This window comes from Salvia hispanica, chromosome 1 (genome assembly GCF_023119035.1).
Source record: "Salvia hispanica cultivar TCC Black 2014 chromosome 1, UniMelb_Shisp_WGS_1.0, whole genome shotgun sequence".
NCBI lineage: Eukaryota > Viridiplantae > Streptophyta > Magnoliopsida > Lamiales > Lamiaceae > Salvia > Salvia hispanica.
This window is the reverse complement of record NC_062965.1, coordinates 33,585,787-33,603,428: the sequence shown is the minus strand read 5'-3', so window position 1 is coordinate 33,603,428 and position 17,642 is coordinate 33,585,787. Positions and strand designations below refer to the sequence as shown.

Here is a 17,642-nt window from a genome sequence, read left to right as displayed (position 1 = left end):
ATCATTTGCTTACGCTATAATCGTTAGATGATTTGATGAACAATTCAAACCATCTCAAAAATCTCATACGGCAATGTTTTTAATTGATCATTCCCAAATATTAAAAGAGGGGATGTGATCAAATATAATGACAATCCTCCAAACATTTTCCCTAAAAAAAATAAACTAATTTCTTGAAAACAAGAGTGAGTAGTGACTAGTGAATAAAGAGCAAGTGAGTAAAGAAAAAAACGAATATAGTGGGCTAACTGGGCCTAATTTGCCATCATATATGAACTGAAGTGATTTTCACAAATAGTGGCCCAAGCACTTAAAATATTTGTATGTTTCTTTCCATTTGATTTCTCTGAAAAGTTGGTTTCTCATTGTTCCGCCCTCTATAATTATTCCCATTAAAATTTACAGTGAACTACATAAATAGTACCTAATCTTTCACTTTCGCACATAAATGTTACCTGATCTTTATTTTATATCGTTTTTGGTATCTGTGACAAAAATAACCCTAGGTACCAAATATGTAATTCTTTTGTTATGAACGATATTTTTGGAAACTTCAATTAAAATAGTACTCCACCAAATATGTGATTTTTTTCTTCCCTTCTTATTTTTTTTTCTTCTTTATTTTCTTCTTCTTTATTTTTCTTCATTTCTTCTTTCTTTTTATTATTTTATGTTCATTTCTTTTTTCTTTTATTTTTTCTCCTTAGTTTATGTTTCCTCTTTTTTCTTTTTACTAGTTTTGTCAATGCCCAAAATACCCTTTATGACATAAATGGAAAAATGAATTTGTTTAGAGGGTATTTTGGGGTGAAAATTGCATTAGGTACTAAAAATGTGATTAATAGATACCAAAAATGATATAAAATAAAGATCAGATATCATTTATGTGCGAAAGTGAAAGATTAGGTACTATTTAGGCAGTTGACTCTAAAATTTAAAGTATTATTCCCATGAAATTTAAAATATATTTCTCATTAATTTATAACCTATGCATATGATATGAGAATTCCATCTACCTATTTTATACAGGTAGTCTTTATTATTCAAAGCTAGTATTTTTTTTGTTTGATTAACACTTTGCACTCATCTCTGAAATTGATTCTTGCAAGTTGCAATCAGCGATTTTTCAGTATTCTCGCACATTCGCCCCATTCTTCTGAAGCTTCTTCAAAAAATCCACGCTCTTTCAATAATTATTCATCACGGAGAGCGAATCCGTTGATTCAACCATCTGCTACACAAATTTCTTCAGATCTTTGCCAATGGCGGAGAAGTCGAGACCTAGCACCTTGTCCGTTTACCTCTACGTCCCAAACATAATCGGTAAACATTCCTTTTTCAACCTTCTCAACACTATCGCTGCCACTTAATCCATGATTTGACCGCGGTATCTTCTTTTTCTTCACTCATCCACAGGCTATGTGAGGATTCTAATGAATTGCTATGCTTTTGCGATATGCTTTAAGGACAAATATCTTTTCTCCCTTTTGTATTTTGTTAGGTAGGATTCGCGTCTCTATCTTGTTCATTTTTCCTTTTTGGTCAATCGTTATTGTGAATCTTATGTTGTGTATTGTTTTTCTAGCTTTGTATGTGATGCATTGGATGGATGGTTTGCACGCAAATTGAATCAAGGTTAGGGTTTATGATCTGCATTTCTCTGTTAACTAATTGTCGATTGCATAGCTTTCTGCTTAAATGGATCGGATGCCTGAATGTTCACACATTGTTGCACAATTGGTCATTCATAGTGTAGATTAGCCTCACCTGCTTTTTACAGTGGAATTTGGAATAACATGTTGAGCCTTGTTTTCCAGTTTCAACATTTGGTGCTGTTCTTGACATGGTGACAGACAGGTACACTTTTTGGCAATAAGTTATAGTATCTCATCTTGATGCTTGTGGTGCCTTTTTAGTATCCTTGCTTCATTTTACCCATTTTTTGAAAAAAATGTATCCTGTTTGATCCATTTTACATTGCAGGATAAGCACGGCTTGCCTGTTGGTCGTTCTCTCCCAAGTTTATAGGTAAACTAGATTAGGTTTTTATTGTAATCGAATTTGTATAAATATGCCACTATATAATAATCATCACTCGTGATGTTTGCCAGGCCTGGGTTGACTTTCTTGTCATTGCTTGCTCTAGACATTGCCAGTCATTGGTTGCAAATGTATAGGTATTGCTTTGTTACAAACCTTCCAATGTGTTTGTTCCTTTCTCAGTGTATAGATTCCATATTCACTTGCTACTTTGTGCAGTACCTTCTTGGTGGGAAAGAGTAGTCATAAGGATGTTAAGGATAGCAGCAACTGGCTTTTCAAGCTTTACTACAGGAATCGGAAGTTTATGGGTTATTGTTGTGTTTCTTGTGAGGTAGTACTAGTTACTGTCTGTTCCAGGGATGTGTTCCAAGTTTTGATATGTTACTTTATTTGTTGGTTCGGCTGACAGGTGCTTTATATTATATTGTTTCTTCTGGCAAACAATCCGACTGAGAACCTTATTCAAGTAAGGCTCGTATTACTTGATTGTTTTTTATTAGCATTAAATGAGACGTTTACTTATAGCATCCTTTTTTTGTTATTCTCTCTCAGGTTTTATTAAGCGTTTCAACGCGAAACTGGCTGTACAAGACTCTACTTCCTTTGAGTCTTGTTGGATGGGCGATCAAACAACTAATTAACATTATACAGGTATTACAAAAAAACAATGGTATTCCTCATATTGTCTAATGATATCTCTACAAATGTATGCTTAAAATGCTATGCTATGTGCATTCTTAAGTTCGGATTTCTGTATGCAACTTCTTGGTAAAAATAAGTAAATTATATGGGGATTCATTAATCTGATTTGTAGTAGTATCTTTTATTTCTGTACTCTCTCAAGTTTGCATTTTTCGCATGGTGCATCAATAGAGTAGTCCCAAAAAGGCTCACAGGTACTATCTTTAAAATGTAGCAGATGCGACTTTCATGATCATTTCTGCATTCTCCTTGATCTGTCTATCCACAAATCAAACTGCTTATTCGTTTTCTGATTGCAGATGAAGACAGCTGCAGATGCATGTATACTTTATGACATTGCTAAGAAGCATTAGGATGGCATGACAGGCCTTGCATTGTTTCCTGCAAACTTCAAATTTCGTTTTGGTGTGACTAACGCAGCATATTTATGGATGGGGACATGGCATTCACGATTCCAACATGCGTTTTGAATCAGAAGATGATGTGCTTGTCAATGAATTCAAACGGGATAACACGTCTCACTGTTCACATTCAGGGGGGGGGTCGTGTTTAACATATACATACTCTTGTCTGAATATCTCGATGTTGCTTCCCTTTGTAGAAATGTAAAAAAATGGTTTGGCCACGTTGATTAAAATCAAGCGGAGAATCATTCTTGATCTTTAAATTAGTACACCATTTCATGATATATTTTTTTTTGTTTCGTAGTTGCTTCCAAGATTGCTATGCGTTTAATGACGAATTATCTTTCCTCTTTGTTTACATAGTTCCTGAACTGTTTGATTCTTGATCATAAAGTTACAAATGAAATATTACAATGCACACACATCAAGTATAGTATATAAATGAACATTATCATAGCACATCTCATACATTTAAAAATGAGCTTTAGCTCTCAATTTACTAAATCAATCACCTTCAAATCCTCAGCTACATCTCATCTAAACATACCATAGTTCAGGCTCAGAATGAAAATCAATAGAGACTAAATCCGAAATATTGGCTAACTAGAAGAGAAAGCCCCATCGCAATTGCTATGAGGGAAGACGCCCAAGTGAGCTTCTCTGTTATCCGGGGAACTCTCTCCTTTAGTGCCTCGCTACACGAGCCTATAAAGACAGTATAACTTCCCATTGCAATGACTGTTCCAACTAGAAACATCAACAAAAACGCAGCACCAGCTAGTCGGGAAGGCAAAGCAAGTGCAGGCAAGATCATCATCAGTGCATCAGGCTGAAGCCCGTGGACAATTCCCGTGGCAAATGTAGCAAATCCGATCTTCTTCTTTCCAACTGGTTGGCTCACAAGGGCTTCGTACTCACTAACATCACATTCGCCATTTTCTAGGGCAACGCAAGGTACAGGGACTTCTGAAGCTTCCCGGATACCCATTCCACCAATGACAAGAAGAGTTAACCCCACAACTCTTGTTCCCCATGTTCTGATGACCTCAATATGAAGCCGGTCCTTCAAAATTAAAAACAGCAAGCCAAACAGTACCTGGCCAGCATCATGCCCACATCCCCATAGAGCTCCAACAGCAGCACTTTCCATTTTGGAGCGGCCAATTGAGAGTGGAGCTAATGCAGCGAGGTGATCTGGTCCAGATAGTGTGTGCAGACAGCCAGCGAAAAAGCCTGTCCACGCACTGCTTAGCAACTCACTGCGAATGAGAGTGTTACCAACTGCAACTGCTGCTGGAGCTCCTGAATGGGCTGCAGTTTGGAGACTTGCAATGGCTGGAGATACAGTAGCTGGATGGAGAAATGATAAAATGAATGCTGATAGAAGTATTACCTTCCCAGTATTAACCACCTGTAACAACCACCCAATAACATTAGGGTTAACTAGTTCAGTTATCCTAGTTTCTATATATGAGCAGCAATTACTTTGACGAGTGCATTATGAATTGCATTTGTTATTTGCTCTGTAAAAACAGCAACCTTAGAAAGCAGAGTTACTCAATTTGTTACATAATCAACCATCTGCATATATTTATTATTTAGTAACTAGTAGTTGACATTAACTAGTCCCTTTTAATCATGAGTTTTTATTAAATGGATATAGAAAACTAAGGCCCGTCTTGATATGATGGAATGGAATGTGATTCCAGCTTCCATTCTATTCATTTGCTTGATACGATGGAATGAACCAGGGAATGGAATGAAAATGCAAAGGAAATGCAATGAAATTGTCATTTCATTCCTACCTTCATCCCATTCCACCCTCACTCCATTCCATCATACCAAGAAGGGCCTAAGTCATTTGTTACAATTTTCATACTACAAAATACAGATTTTGGAGAGGGTCATTCTGCAATACTATCAATTTTGTTCTTAGCTATTCCAACTTGCTAAATCAGAGTTTTGGTCTTTGAAAGAAAAACAATTCAGGAGGAATAATTATAAGCAAAAAAGCTTTGATCTTACTCATTCTAACGCATATACCATATGGGAATATAGCATCCCAGAATTACCCACTTATTTTGACATATATGAAAGATAATTTATTTGTTCATAACATTCTGTAATTCTTTCCAAGCTTTGTGTTTTTGTCATGGATAAAAGCATACTTTAATTTTCAACACTTGACAAACTACTAATGCCACAAAAGATTCAATCTTTGACCACATGATCACATCTGAAGCCCGTAATACAAATTCAACACCACATTCAACTTCATATCTATCAGAATCGAAGGAAGAATATTGATTTTGATGGAAAACAGAAAGCAAACATAATTAGTCACAGAACCAACGAAAACAAACCCAAAATTGAGCAATCTAAGAAACCATAAGAAAACAAAATATGAATACCTTTTGCTGGCGACACAGTTTCTGAGCAAGCCATTTGAGAAAACCCGGCTCCGGCGCAGACTCCACGAGAGGCTCCAAATTAATCTCAGGCGAATTATCCGCACCTTTGCGGGAAAGAAAACCTGAGGTGTTGACATTGAGACTGCAGGAAACTGACTTCAATCGGCGCGGAAACGAAGATGAAGGAGACAATGATGATGGTCGGAGTCGTTGGGGCGAATCCGCTTGAGCGAGTTGTGGAAGAAACGGCGAATTGAGGCGGCGTTTGAGAGGAACGGAATTGGAGTAGATCAACCTCTCCATTTCGTCGCTGATTCCACCAACAATAAATTACCCCTTTATTTGAAAAAAAATTATTTGGAAATCAGATTTGAAGATAACGCAAAGTCCATAGACTAGGATTTGTGTACCTACTGTCCAGGTTGGTTGGCAGTTACCACTCTCTTTCTTATCTAAAATTCTCACAATATACATTTACTTTCTTATTTTTTTAATAGGGCCCATGTGCTAGCCCGACAGTATTATAAGGGGTGTTTAACTACTAGAAGTTCACCTTTCAAGGGCTCACACTTTTCACTATTGGGTCGTTAATCCACTATCCTGCCAGAAGCCCATCTTCTAATGTCTCACACTTCCCACTGTCACCTCCAAGGTCTCACACTTGTATTTAAGAGATATTGCAACTACACGTCAAATCGGTCCTTGTTCATTTTTACAACGTCGTCCCTTCGAACCCAACTGCTCTCCCTGCTGCCCAATTTCCTTCTCTCGTTGTTTTAATCTTGAGAGTAGTATTTAATTAAATCATTCACACGATCTAACCCTTTTTCAAGTAGACTAGATCAATTCAAAGTAATCTTTCGATTTTTCACGAAATACTTTTTAATTATTTTTTGTGATCGATTATATAATTGGGAAAGGGTATTATGTGGTACCACTACATTCTACGTGTATCAGAATATTATTACTTGTATTAGACAATTATTTATACAAACAAATTCACAAATTTGAGAGGGGCCAAGTTTTGTGACTACTTTAGACAATTATTTATACAAAAAACTTCACAAATTTGAGAGAGACCAAGTTTTGTGACTACTTTGATTAGAATTTATTTAGAATGGCCCAACATTTCTTTTACCGCTCTTTTCTCACTCGTGTAACATTTTAGTCAATTGAGAAAGATGTAATTAATTTTTAGTAAAAAAGTGTTTCTTGAGATTCTTTACTAGCTTTGGAAAATGAAAGAAAACATGATAATTGATTAAGGAGTAACTCCTAACCACATTGTTTGAATAAGTTGAAGGTGACGTTGTCGCCTAATTACATCCACAATTGCACCCAATATCGCATGGACAGAGTTGGTGGCTTTCACATCTTCCTTTATACTAGTAGCTACCAACTAATTTGGAATTATGAATCATTTTTCAATTTTTTTAAGCTATCAACTTAGACTAGTTTGGAGATATTTTCTAAGTGGAATTTATTCTAACCTTTTTTAAATACATCTTGCAGTATTAATTCGAGATCCTTTCGTTACAATTTACAAATGATATTAAGAGAAGTGTTCAAACTTCAAGTATTTGTCCTGCCAATGGGGAAATGTCAAAGCAAAATAAGGAATGGTGAAATGATGTCAACATTATTATGAATTTATGATAGCGTTGGTGGATCTTTATATTGTCTTATTATAGATATGATTGTATATCATCGCATATTATACCATGAAAGTTCTTTGTCAAATATTTTGACGAAAAGTTTAAAAAGTATAAAAGCAATACAACTAATCAAGAGATGTTGAACTGCAGCTCGCGATTTGGTTTTGAGTCATGTTTGATGAACTAGATTTCATGGGTAGGATATCATATCTTGACTGGCATACGTTTGATTAATTAGTTTGACTTTTCTTTTTTTTAGATAAATTATTCAAAAAAGTTTAATCAAATTTGTCTATCACATATTTTAAAAATCAATTGAAAAGATCATGAAATTTAATATTGTTTGCAATTATTTCAAGATAAATTTACTTTGCAAATTCTATTTGATACTACTATAAGAGTATACATGAACGTCATCATTGTTGGGTTAAATAATACCGTCTATGTATACAGAAAACAATATCGTTTAAATGAAAAACATAGCCGACTTTTTTTCCGATAATTGCAACAAATCTAAATTTAATTATTTCTCAATAGATTTTCAAAATTTTGGGGCGGAATAAAGTTTGATTAGTTTATAGTACTAGTATTTGGTAAATTGGTAGTCCCTATCTTATAGCAATTGAATGCGACCATATTTCTAAGATTCCATCTAATTAATATCGTGGCTTCCACACGCGGCCATGCAATTTCCAATCACTGTCTTGTGCCTCTCACATGCAGTCTTGCACATACCACACGCCTTCTTACAAATTAGTATATGCTTCAACTACATATATAAACATTCTTAATTCATTCATAATCGGAATAGAACAAATAAAAACATTTGTTTTGATAATATTAAATCCAGATAAACTCAATATTAGTACTATATTATTGTATGTTCATGAAGGCGTGGGGACTTGCAATCTTGGTGAAGGCCGAGATGTTCGTTACAAGTTCATGTAATTAATAGATCTAGTATATTTAGAATCTTAGATAAATCTATAGTTTATTAGTAATCTTCTGTAAGTTGTTAGGCACTAAATTTGTAATAGGATAATTAGTAACTTGAGCACAATATGCTGTGAATTATCATCGTTGTAAGAGACAGTCATCATTTTGAAAAATTACAGTATATTTACCCCAAAATACTAAACATGAGATATTTTTTTAAAAAATAAACATGCTAAGGTGTAATAGACGAATAGAGACAGCAATATTTTATAGTACTACTAGTAAAAATAAAATAATGAGTGTTTATATAAATACTGGTGAATTTGGCCCAAATAAAGTATGGATTGATTTCCGTTGGAGTGAAGAGATGTGGGCCAATATAATTTTTATTGGGCTGATTTAGATACTAGGCAGATAGTTTGGGTAGAAATTTATATCTAAGCTGGGATTTCGATTTTTATTTTTGTAGAGGGATATAGTGGCAGGATTTTCAAAATTATTAATCACAGGGTATAGGCTCTTTTATACATAATCTGATAATCAGGGCTAAGGGATGTCGGTTTAGTTTGAAATTAGCCTCTATAGTTTAGTGTAAGTTGAAATGTGTTATACTCATAATCATGTGCAATTTAGCTTAGGTTAAAGTTCAGCTCGGGATCTCTTATCGATACACTAAGGCATGTAGTTACCTTTCGTTAATCACAAATTCAACAGGTTCTTTTACCTTTACTGTGAGATAATAACAACTCATATATGTCTGCAGACATAGTTTAGTTGGTTCCAGAGTTATAAATGTCCTAATGAGCAACGTTCGAGTCCCACAGCACGTAGTGTGGGAGTAACATTTCTCAGGCCCATTATGGGTTTTGAGGAAGGGCTTCTTGTTGGTTCATGGCAGCTAACTTCCCTTTTAGCGGGCCAGTGAAGTGAGTATTTTATTTACATCCTCCCAGATACCTCATCGAGCTAGGGTGTGACGAGATTCAATCTTTTTTGTCCCAAATATAATAACTCAAATAATTAATTTGTGCGGATATAGTTTTATAACCAACCATTTTAAGAATCGTAGCAGGAAGGTTACCGGTATTTAAGTTATTAAAGGATTATGGTGAAATGCATATATATTACTCCAGCCACTTCAATATATGCATAATATAATTCATTAAATGTAAGTAGCTTTTGTGTGTTAACTTTATTTATACAAAAACAAAAACAAAAACAAAGCAATTATAGAGTAGTAGTAATAAATAAGAATAGAGTTGAGATGCATGTTGAAGCGGAAGTGAAGAATGAAGACAAGCAGCCCTGGCTCAACTCAATTATTAGTATTATTAGTTATTAGTAATATATATAGCACAAGAGAGATAAAAGTGACGAGAAAGTGGTCCTATAATTCCATTTTTTGTGCCTCTCTATTTTCTTATAAAAAACATGAAGGCCAGCTGTTTGTCACATGAGCCAGACAATTTTAATATTTTACATTTGAACTTTTATTATATGATCACCTTGTAGTTGTATTATATATATGCTTCTTTAAAAATATAAAGCAAATTTATACAACTCGCATTCGCTATCAAAGCAAGCCAAATAATTATTGATATGGATTTGAATCAGTGTTTAGGAGTATATCCATCTTCAAAGGTTTCCGTTGATACTCTACCTCATTCCTTTGTGAAATAACAAAATTGAAATTCTGATAAGAAAAAAAGTGCCCCAAATTGTCACTTAATTGTAATATCTTCAATTGTATGCCGTAATTTGAAAATTATGTATTGATTGGGGTATCTAAAAAGTGCTCCAAATTTTATATTCGTGACCTTGCCCCCGTAACAATGTGTGTTTGGAATGGTAATTATTCGATATAATTGATCAAATCTTTTTTTTCATAAATATATGTTGAGTATTATACTCGATTACTATATATTGTGTCTAAATTAAGAGTTAAATGGATAGGGACAGTTCCAAATAAAGGACAGCATAATTGACAACGATTCCACCTAATCTCTAACATAATTATGTGGTCACAGATAAGCTTTGTCTTGAAAAAATATCGAATATTGAAAGTATATATGCTAAGGTCGTGAAGTGTAATGTGATAAGCTTATGTCATTTTTTTACTTTTTAATATGTAGTCTCCAAAGTTTCTTCCACCTTTTTCTATTATTTTATAAACATGAAATATGCTCAAGCTATAATTCATTGACGAACTAGAAAATCAAGCAAATTTATTTTAACCATATATACATCAATAATTATTTCTATTCCAAATGTATACATAATATTATGTGATTATATACCATATGATTCATATTGAAGATGGATGTATTTGGATCTATGCATAAAAAACTCAGATGGTATTTTTATCTTATAGAAGAATAGTTATTCCTCATTAATAGCACCTACGTCATATTTCCGTGTCCTTTGTCTTTGTTTGCAAACCAAGTACTACACCCTTGAGTAATCTTTAGGTTAAGGAAAATGATTTCACTTGTAAAAAAAGGCTTGATCCTGAGAATTATCCACGGCGATTTCTCCAATATCGGTAAATATAAGACGTGAAAATTACATTTTCTATATTACAAGGACAAATTAACCCAATCAGCTTGTGTTAGGTAACACATCCACATTTATTAAACACTCTCTTACGTAATGATGATTATAGCATTCGGATCCTATCTATTCTACCAACACATTCATTTGTCATATTAATGATATCATTACATTTGCTTAAGCAAATACAGCACTCCATGCATTCCATAGTAACAGAGACATTCCATTTTGCACATTCGTTTTGAAAAAATAATTATAAATAGTTAAAGTGGTGAAAAAGTAAAGTAAGAAAAAGAATAATGTAAAAAAGAGTCTTATCTATAATATTATCTCTCTTACTTTACTTTTTTCTCCACTTTAATTATTTATAATTATTTTTACAAAACGAGTGCGCAAAATGAAATGCCTCTATTACTGTGAAACGGAGGGAGTAATTAACAAAGTCCCCCTTCACGAATTTTACAGTTGCTACTTCTCGTATCAATATATTGGGTATTTAAAAAGAGAAATACATGGACCATTTCTGAGTATGATTGTGGTAAGACCATGAGATAAAATGTAATACTACTAAAGAATAACAACTTAATACATTAACATTACCCATAGTAATACTACTGAAATAATTAAATTATCTATGTCCCTCGATAGACATTCAAATACTGAGACCTTTGACGAGAGTGACTGAAATTAAGCAGATCTACTATCGATAGACGAGGTAACTGAGAGAACAGAAATTAAACATCGAAACCATGCAGAAATGAATAGATCCAGACACTGGACGCTTCATCCGCTCCGGATCCAAGCCATCCACAACAACCACAGCAATTCCCATCTCTGATCACACAGATTCAACCAAATTCAACCGATCAGCCACGATCTCCACACAATTCAACTCAACAACTCAGATCAAAGCATCCAAAGTAACAGGAAAGCAGAAATAACATGAAGCGAAACCATAACAAGAACTTCCATAGCTAAACAAGTGCAGATCCAACAGAAATTAAACAAACTAAGGCCGAGCTTCGAACAACGAAGTCTCGGGAAATTCGGAAACGGGAACTTAAAACAGAAACTAAATTGTATCTTCGCCTCGCGTAGAGACGGTGTTACACAAACTAATTCTTTAACATGAACCCTAAAAACCCCCAAACTGATCCCCCAAGTGTGTGTGTAGAGTGTGAGAAAACTGAGCTAAGAGCTAAAAGGATGATGATGATCTCTCATGTATGTCGCGTGCTCTTATTTATAAGGAGTTGAGCTTCTAGATCCTTCCTTGTATTTCTCATTCTGCCCTTTATCTAGAATGCTCATCCGTCAGGTAAACTCTCTTCTCTTCTGCTCACTTTCTCTATCAGCCTCATTCTCCAGGCAATCTTCTCCTTCCTTCCTGGATCTGACATTTTCTCTGCACACCTGGCTTACAAAACCGTGTTAGACCCGGGAAATTACAGAATTTAACCCCATAACCAATGCATGAAACTAGCCTTATCAATAACTCAATATTTTTAATTAATACTCCCTCCGTCCCGGAGTATTAAACTCACTTCTTTTGGGCACATGATTTAAGGAATTGATATTTAAATAGTTAAAGTGGAGAGAGTAAAGTATGAGAGAGGGAAAAAGTAGGGGAGAGAAGAGAAAAAAAAGTAGGTGGAGAATAAAATAAGATAGATGCTTTTTGCTAAAAAAGGAAATGAGTCTAATATGTTGGGACATCCCAAAAAGGAAAGTTGGTCTAATACCTTAGGACCAGGGACGAAGCCACATTGGGGCTTGGGGGGCCACTGGGCCCCCCAGCTATTCAAATTTTACCTATATATATAATAAATTGATACCATTAGCATGATTGGACCTTAGCGTAGTTGGTTTGGCTTGCGGTCTCTCTCTGTTGTTCAGTGTTCGAATCCCACAAAAGGCACAAGTCGGTATTTTTTGCGTGTTCTTTCCTTTGGTACAATTCAAATATTTTAACTACCCCACACTTTTCACATACTTTGCCAGCCAAAAGACTTCTCATTTACATATTAGTACTAATTATATTTTCATTTCTAAATTTGGATTATGTTCAAAAGACAATTATATCAAATAATTGGTACCTAACTTGATTAATTTAATGTTAGTCACTGTTTGTTGTACTTTCATTTCTTTTATTATTTTAATGAATATCTATAGGAGTATAACATTTGTATGATACTCAAGTAATTATTTTATAAAAAAATCAGTAAATTTTATTCTAAACAATACTAATTCAATAGAATTCTTTATATATTAATTATAGATATGTGAAAAAAATTATACTCACTGCGTCCCCAAAAAATAGTTTCATTTTGTCATTTAGGTTGTTTCTAAAAAATAATTTCATTTCAAAAAGGGTTATCCACTTTTTTCTCTTCTATCCCTTACTTTTTTCTCTTTTACTCTCTTACTTTATCGATTTTTTCTCTCCTCTCTCTTACTTTGTTGATTTTTTATCTCTTTTATATGACTTTACCAATTTCTCATTAAACTCGTGTCTTCCACAAAGAGGGACCATTTTATATGTACGGAGGGAGAATTATATAGTACTAGTAGTTTATTAATAGCAATTTTGAAGGTGTCACAACCGCTTTTTAATTACATTATATGCTATTTTGATATTTATGTTGCTTTTAACGATAGTACACATATATATCACTGTTTTCTACTACTTTATCTCTAATTCTTTCCCTCTCATAGCCATCTTAATCTATTGCCTACTCGTGCACTGTAAGTCGCAGCTGCTTTCGGCTATATTGATGCCGACTGAAAAATATCTACCAGTTAATAATAGTGTTTTGGGCTCCTCGGTGTAAAATTTCTGGCTTCGTCTCTGCTTAGGACGGAGGGAGTACGACAAGATTAATCCAAAATTAAACTAGGAACTAAAGTCATTTCGTTATAAATATCTATTCAATTATTTGCAAGCCATATTTACAGTATTTGAAATTAATGTGTTAATCCATAATTCCCATTTATTCTATTATGTTTCTTTTTAAAGAAGAATTTTGAATTTTTTTCTAATAACTAATCATGTTATTTATGTCAAATTCGATAGTCATATTCATTTTAACTTAATATTTCTATGTCTAAAAAAAAGTAGTCTCATAATTTGTTTTACCCGCCAATCACTCCAGCCTCATACTAAAAATATTTCAAAATAAAACAATAATAATTAAGTAAGCCTCATCTTAAATAAAAAAAAAGTAATATATCAAATAATAACACATTATTTTTGGTGTATTTTGAGCATGTTCTTGTGAAACTAAAGGATAAAGACACAGTGGTAATTCCGCCCCCTTCTTTATAGGTTTCTGGATCCGCCACTGAGTACAATATCATCAGAATTTCCAAATAATTCGATTTTGAAATCGAATTAGTAGATTACAGAAAGCATTTAACGATTAGTAAAAAGAAAACAAAGAAATTGCCATTTGAATTCGAAAATCACGTGAGTAGTGGAAGTATCCGAGGTAAAAGATGAAGAACAGAGACAAAAGAAACATGGAACCGTTGGGGAAAAAGAAGAAACGATGAAGTACTGAATCGGAAAAAGACATGTAACCGTTGGAATTTGGATTGGCTGCGATGTATGGACCTGCCTACAGCTAAGCACAACCCTATGTACAGATCATTGTTTCACACTCATTACCAAACCACCCACTTTATCCCCACCTATCCAAACTCTCTCGTAAAAAACCTATACAATTCAACTTTTACATAGGAGTATTTTATTAGTAGTAGTATAATTATGAGAATATTAATTTGGACTTTCTTAATATTTTTAAAGATACTATCATTATAATTTAATCGATTGAAAGTATTTCAACAGAGAGGCGTGATTATAACTAGTAGTATGAACTTAGAACAAGTGCCATAGTTTCATATCAATAGAGACTTGTGGCCAAAAATCACTTAATTGTCCCAAACAACATAAAACATTATAAAATCGTAAGGTTTCCCACATTAATACAAAAATACATGTCGGTCCCACTTGAAATTCCTGTAATTAACCCCAGAACATTATTATTATGCGGCCAATTGCAATGATAATGTTCTAGGTTAGACCTGTCCGCCAATACTTCACTCCGTGTATAATAGTAGAAAGTACATTTAAAAAGTTAGTGGAGTGCTTATTCTATCTGCAAATAGTCAGTTTTTCAATTTTGTTACGTTGGTGAATGGAAACCTCAGTTCATAATTATTCGAGTTGTCCCATTATAAGAGTCACTCTTCACTTCACTCACATTGTATTATAAAATTAATATAAAAATGTGGACATTATATTTAACTAACTTTTTCAACCCACTATTGTTTACATTTCTTAAAACTCGTGCCATACTAAATGTCATACGTATTGTGGAACAGAGAGAGTACTATAAATGATAAAACAAGTACAGTACGATTTTTTCAAAACAAATATATAAAAAAGAAGTGACTCAACATTTTTTGGGACAGAGGGAGTAACTTTTATTGTGGGACGGAGTAGAATCCATATACCCATTCTTCTTAATAATTTTTCAAAATGTGAATCCTATTCGCTGACGGCTGAAGTAAAAAATGTGAGTGATATACCATTAACAAAATTAGTTAAAAGTAAGTGCGACAATTATCAACGGATAGTGAGAATTAATGGCTGAGTAAGGAGTAATACTAGTCTTCTCCAGGCTTATAAACTCCACCTTGTGCTGAAAACCAGACTCCACCAACAGCAATTCAGCCGATAGAGAGAGAGAGTAGAAAAGAAGCAGACATGACGAAAGATGTGAGCGAAGAGCCGGAGGTCCACCACCACGGCAAGGACTACGTGGACCCACCGCCAGCCCCGCTGCTCGACTTAGGCGAGCTCAAGCTCTGGTCCTTCTACAGAGCCCTCATCGCCGAGTTCATCGCCACCCTCCTCTTCCTCTACGTAACCGTCGCCACCGTCATCGGCCACAAGAAGCTCAACGCCGCCGACCACTGCGACGGCGTCGGCATCCTCGGCATCGCCTGGGCTTTCGGCGGCATGATCTTCATCCTCGTCTACTGCACCGCCGGAATCTCAGGTTCATCTCTTTCAAAACCCTAGAAAAATCCCCAAATTAAAAATTAAGCGTTGAAATGAAATGTAGGTGGGCACATCAACCCTGCGGTGACATTCGGGCTGTTCCTGGCCCGGAAGGTCTCGCTGATTCGGGCTGTGGCGTATATCGTAGCTCAGAGCTTGGGCGCCATCTGCGGCGTTGGTTTGGTGAAAGCTTTCATGAAAAGCTACTACAACAAGCTCGGCGGCGGAGCTAACTCGGTTAGCACAGGCTACAACACCGGAACTGCACTTGGCGCTGAGATCATTGGCACCTTCGTGCTCGTCTACACCGTCTTCTCCGCCACTGACCCCAAGAGGAGCGCACGTGACTCTCACGTTCCTGTAAGCTCTATTGCACATTCTCACATTCTTTTTTTTTCTCTCATTTTTTTTTAATTTTTTTTTTAATTTTAGGTTTTGGCTCCGCTCCCCATCGGATTTGCGGTGTTCATGGTTCATTTGGCGACAATCCCCATCACCGGAACAGGAATCAATCCGGCGAGAAGCTTCGGTGCTGCGGTTATCTACAACAACGGAAAAGTTTGGGATGATCATGTAAGGATTAATTTGAGGTTATGTTTTTGAATAATTGTGGAATGAGTTTGTAATTAATGTATGTGTGTGAATTGGAATGGCAGTGGATATTCTGGGTGGGACCGTTCGTGGGAGCTCTGGCCGCGGCGGCGTACCACCAGTACATATTGAGGGCCGCGGCCATCAAGGCGCTGGGATCATTCAGGAGCAATGCGAGCAACTGAGACGCTATATGCACAATTGGATTATTGATGTGTCGTTGCTATTAATTTATTTATCATCTATATGTTTGCTTTGTGTGAATCCCTTCGTACAGTTATAATTAATATTTTTATCTGTTTCTCCATATTGTAAATTATTTGCTTCTCTATCTCTTTTTACCTAAGTTTTAAATTCTATGTACTCAATTACCATTAAAGAAATGAGTACGAAAATAAAATACAACAACATTTAATTAGCCAACAATATTGTTCAGTAACTGTTTTTATAACTTAGGTTGGTACATAATTACCAATCATACTATTAAGTAATGCTTCAAAATTAAGGTATCATGAGTTAAATTTGAAGAAGTAATTAATGCCCACTCAAAGCACTAACTTTCATTATTTGTGTTGAGAATGATGGCCCCATTCCCCATGTGTTGGGAGTTCTATGAGAGCTTCATCATGCTGAGATTCGTGGAATGATGGCACCAAAAACCATTATTTGTCTTGAGAATGATGGCACCAAAAACCATTTGCAAGGTGTAAAATAGTGCAGTAATAAATTCATTTTTATAGTAAGAAAACCTTTTTATATTAATGTGAGAGAGAACTAAATAGTATTTTTATATTAATGTGAAAGGAATTTTTTCCAAAAAAAGAAATGTGATATCTTTTGTGGGACAAATTGTAAGGGAAAGTGTACATCTATTATGGGAAAACGGCATAGTAAATTATACCAGGTGAATTAAAGATATAAATGATACAATAAGCTCCTACAAAGCAACAAATTTTTTTTATTATAAACAAACTCAATAATACAATATTATATACAATTGAATCTATAATATAATACTATTATACATTGAAATTCATGATTACAAAAACTGAATCAAAGATAAATGATATTTCCACGGTGAAGGTGAAAATTAATTCAAGTACTCCCTCCATCCCAGCTTATATGATAGATTTCTCTTTTAGTGTTTGGAAAAAATGATACTCCTCAATACTTAAAGTAGAGAGAAAGTAAATTAAGAAGAAGGAGAATAACTTCCTCTACATTATTTTCTTTTTTACTTTACTTTCTATCCACTTAAACCATTTATTATCATTTTTCTAAAATA

The 17,642-nt window shown here is 34.6% G+C and overlaps 3 protein-coding genes across 3 annotated transcripts; 2 read left to right on the top strand and 1 right to left on the bottom strand.

Moving 5' to 3' along the window:
• The first annotated feature begins 1,069 nt into the window (after nt 1-1,069).
• On the top strand, nt 1,070-3,412 carry LOC125200569 (probable CDP-diacylglycerol--inositol 3-phosphatidyltransferase 2). The gene is made up of 10 exons (XM_048098222.1): nt 1,070-1,323; nt 1,417-1,501; nt 1,586-1,635; nt 1,818-1,857; nt 1,984-2,028; nt 2,112-2,177; nt 2,260-2,374; nt 2,453-2,509; nt 2,596-2,694; nt 3,045-3,412. Exons 1-10 carry the CDS (start codon nt 1,263-1,265, stop codon nt 3,096-3,098), a joined length of 672 nt encoding a protein of 223 aa, XP_047954179.1. The 5' UTR covers nt 1,070-1,262; the 3' UTR covers nt 3,099-3,412.
• Nucleotides 3,413-3,555: 143 nt separating this feature from the next.
• On the bottom strand, nt 3,556-5,967 carry LOC125200568. The gene is made up of 2 exons (XM_048098221.1): nt 5,561-5,967; nt 3,556-4,560 (listed from the first exon to the last, which is right to left on the bottom strand). The coding sequence occupies exons 1-2, from the start codon at nt 5,861-5,863 to the stop codon at nt 3,721-3,723; spliced, it is 1,143 nt and encodes a 380-aa protein (XP_047954178.1). The 5' UTR covers nt 5,864-5,967; the 3' UTR covers nt 3,556-3,720.
• A 9,423-nt stretch (nt 5,968-15,390) lies between these two features.
• On the top strand, nt 15,391-16,664 carry LOC125201468 (aquaporin PIP2-7). Its single transcript, XM_048099591.1, has 4 exons — nt 15,391-15,764; nt 15,831-16,126; nt 16,199-16,339; nt 16,423-16,664. Exons 1-4 carry the CDS (start codon nt 15,470-15,472, stop codon nt 16,540-16,542), a joined length of 852 nt encoding a protein of 283 aa, XP_047955548.1. The 5' UTR covers nt 15,391-15,469; the 3' UTR covers nt 16,543-16,664.
• The last annotated feature ends 978 nt before the right edge of the window (nt 16,665-17,642 follow it).

Bases quoted from the DNA above. Each gene is read 5' to 3' on its own strand.
- LOC125200569 (XM_048098222.1), top strand. From the start codon at position 1,263: ATGGCGGAGAAGTCGAGACCTAGCACCTTGTCCGTTTACCTCTACGTC. The intron at 1,636-1,817 runs GTTAGGGTTTAT...CTTGTTTTCCAG, and splicing joins TGCACGCAAATTGAATCAAG to TTTCAACATTTGGTGCTGTT. The intron at 2,510-2,595 runs GTAAGGCTCGTA...ATTCTCTCTCAG, and splicing joins CGACTGAGAACCTTATTCAA to GTTTTATTAAGCGTTTCAAC.
- LOC125200568 (XM_048098221.1), bottom strand. From the start codon at position 5,863: ATGGAGAGGTTGATCTACTCCAATTCCGTTCCTCTCAAACGCCGCCTC. The intron at 4,561-5,560 runs GTATTCATATTT...TGGTTGTTACAG, and splicing joins AACTGTGTCGCCAGCAAAAG to GTGGTTAATACTGGGAAGGT.
- LOC125201468 (XM_048099591.1), top strand. From the start codon at position 15,470: ATGACGAAAGATGTGAGCGAAGAGCCGGAGGTCCACCACCACGGCAAG. The intron at 15,765-15,830 runs GTTCATCTCTTT...AATGAAATGTAG, and splicing joins CTGCACCGCCGGAATCTCAG to GTGGGCACATCAACCCTGCG. The intron at 16,127-16,198 runs GTAAGCTCTATT...TTTTAATTTTAG, and splicing joins CACGTGACTCTCACGTTCCT to GTTTTGGCTCCGCTCCCCAT.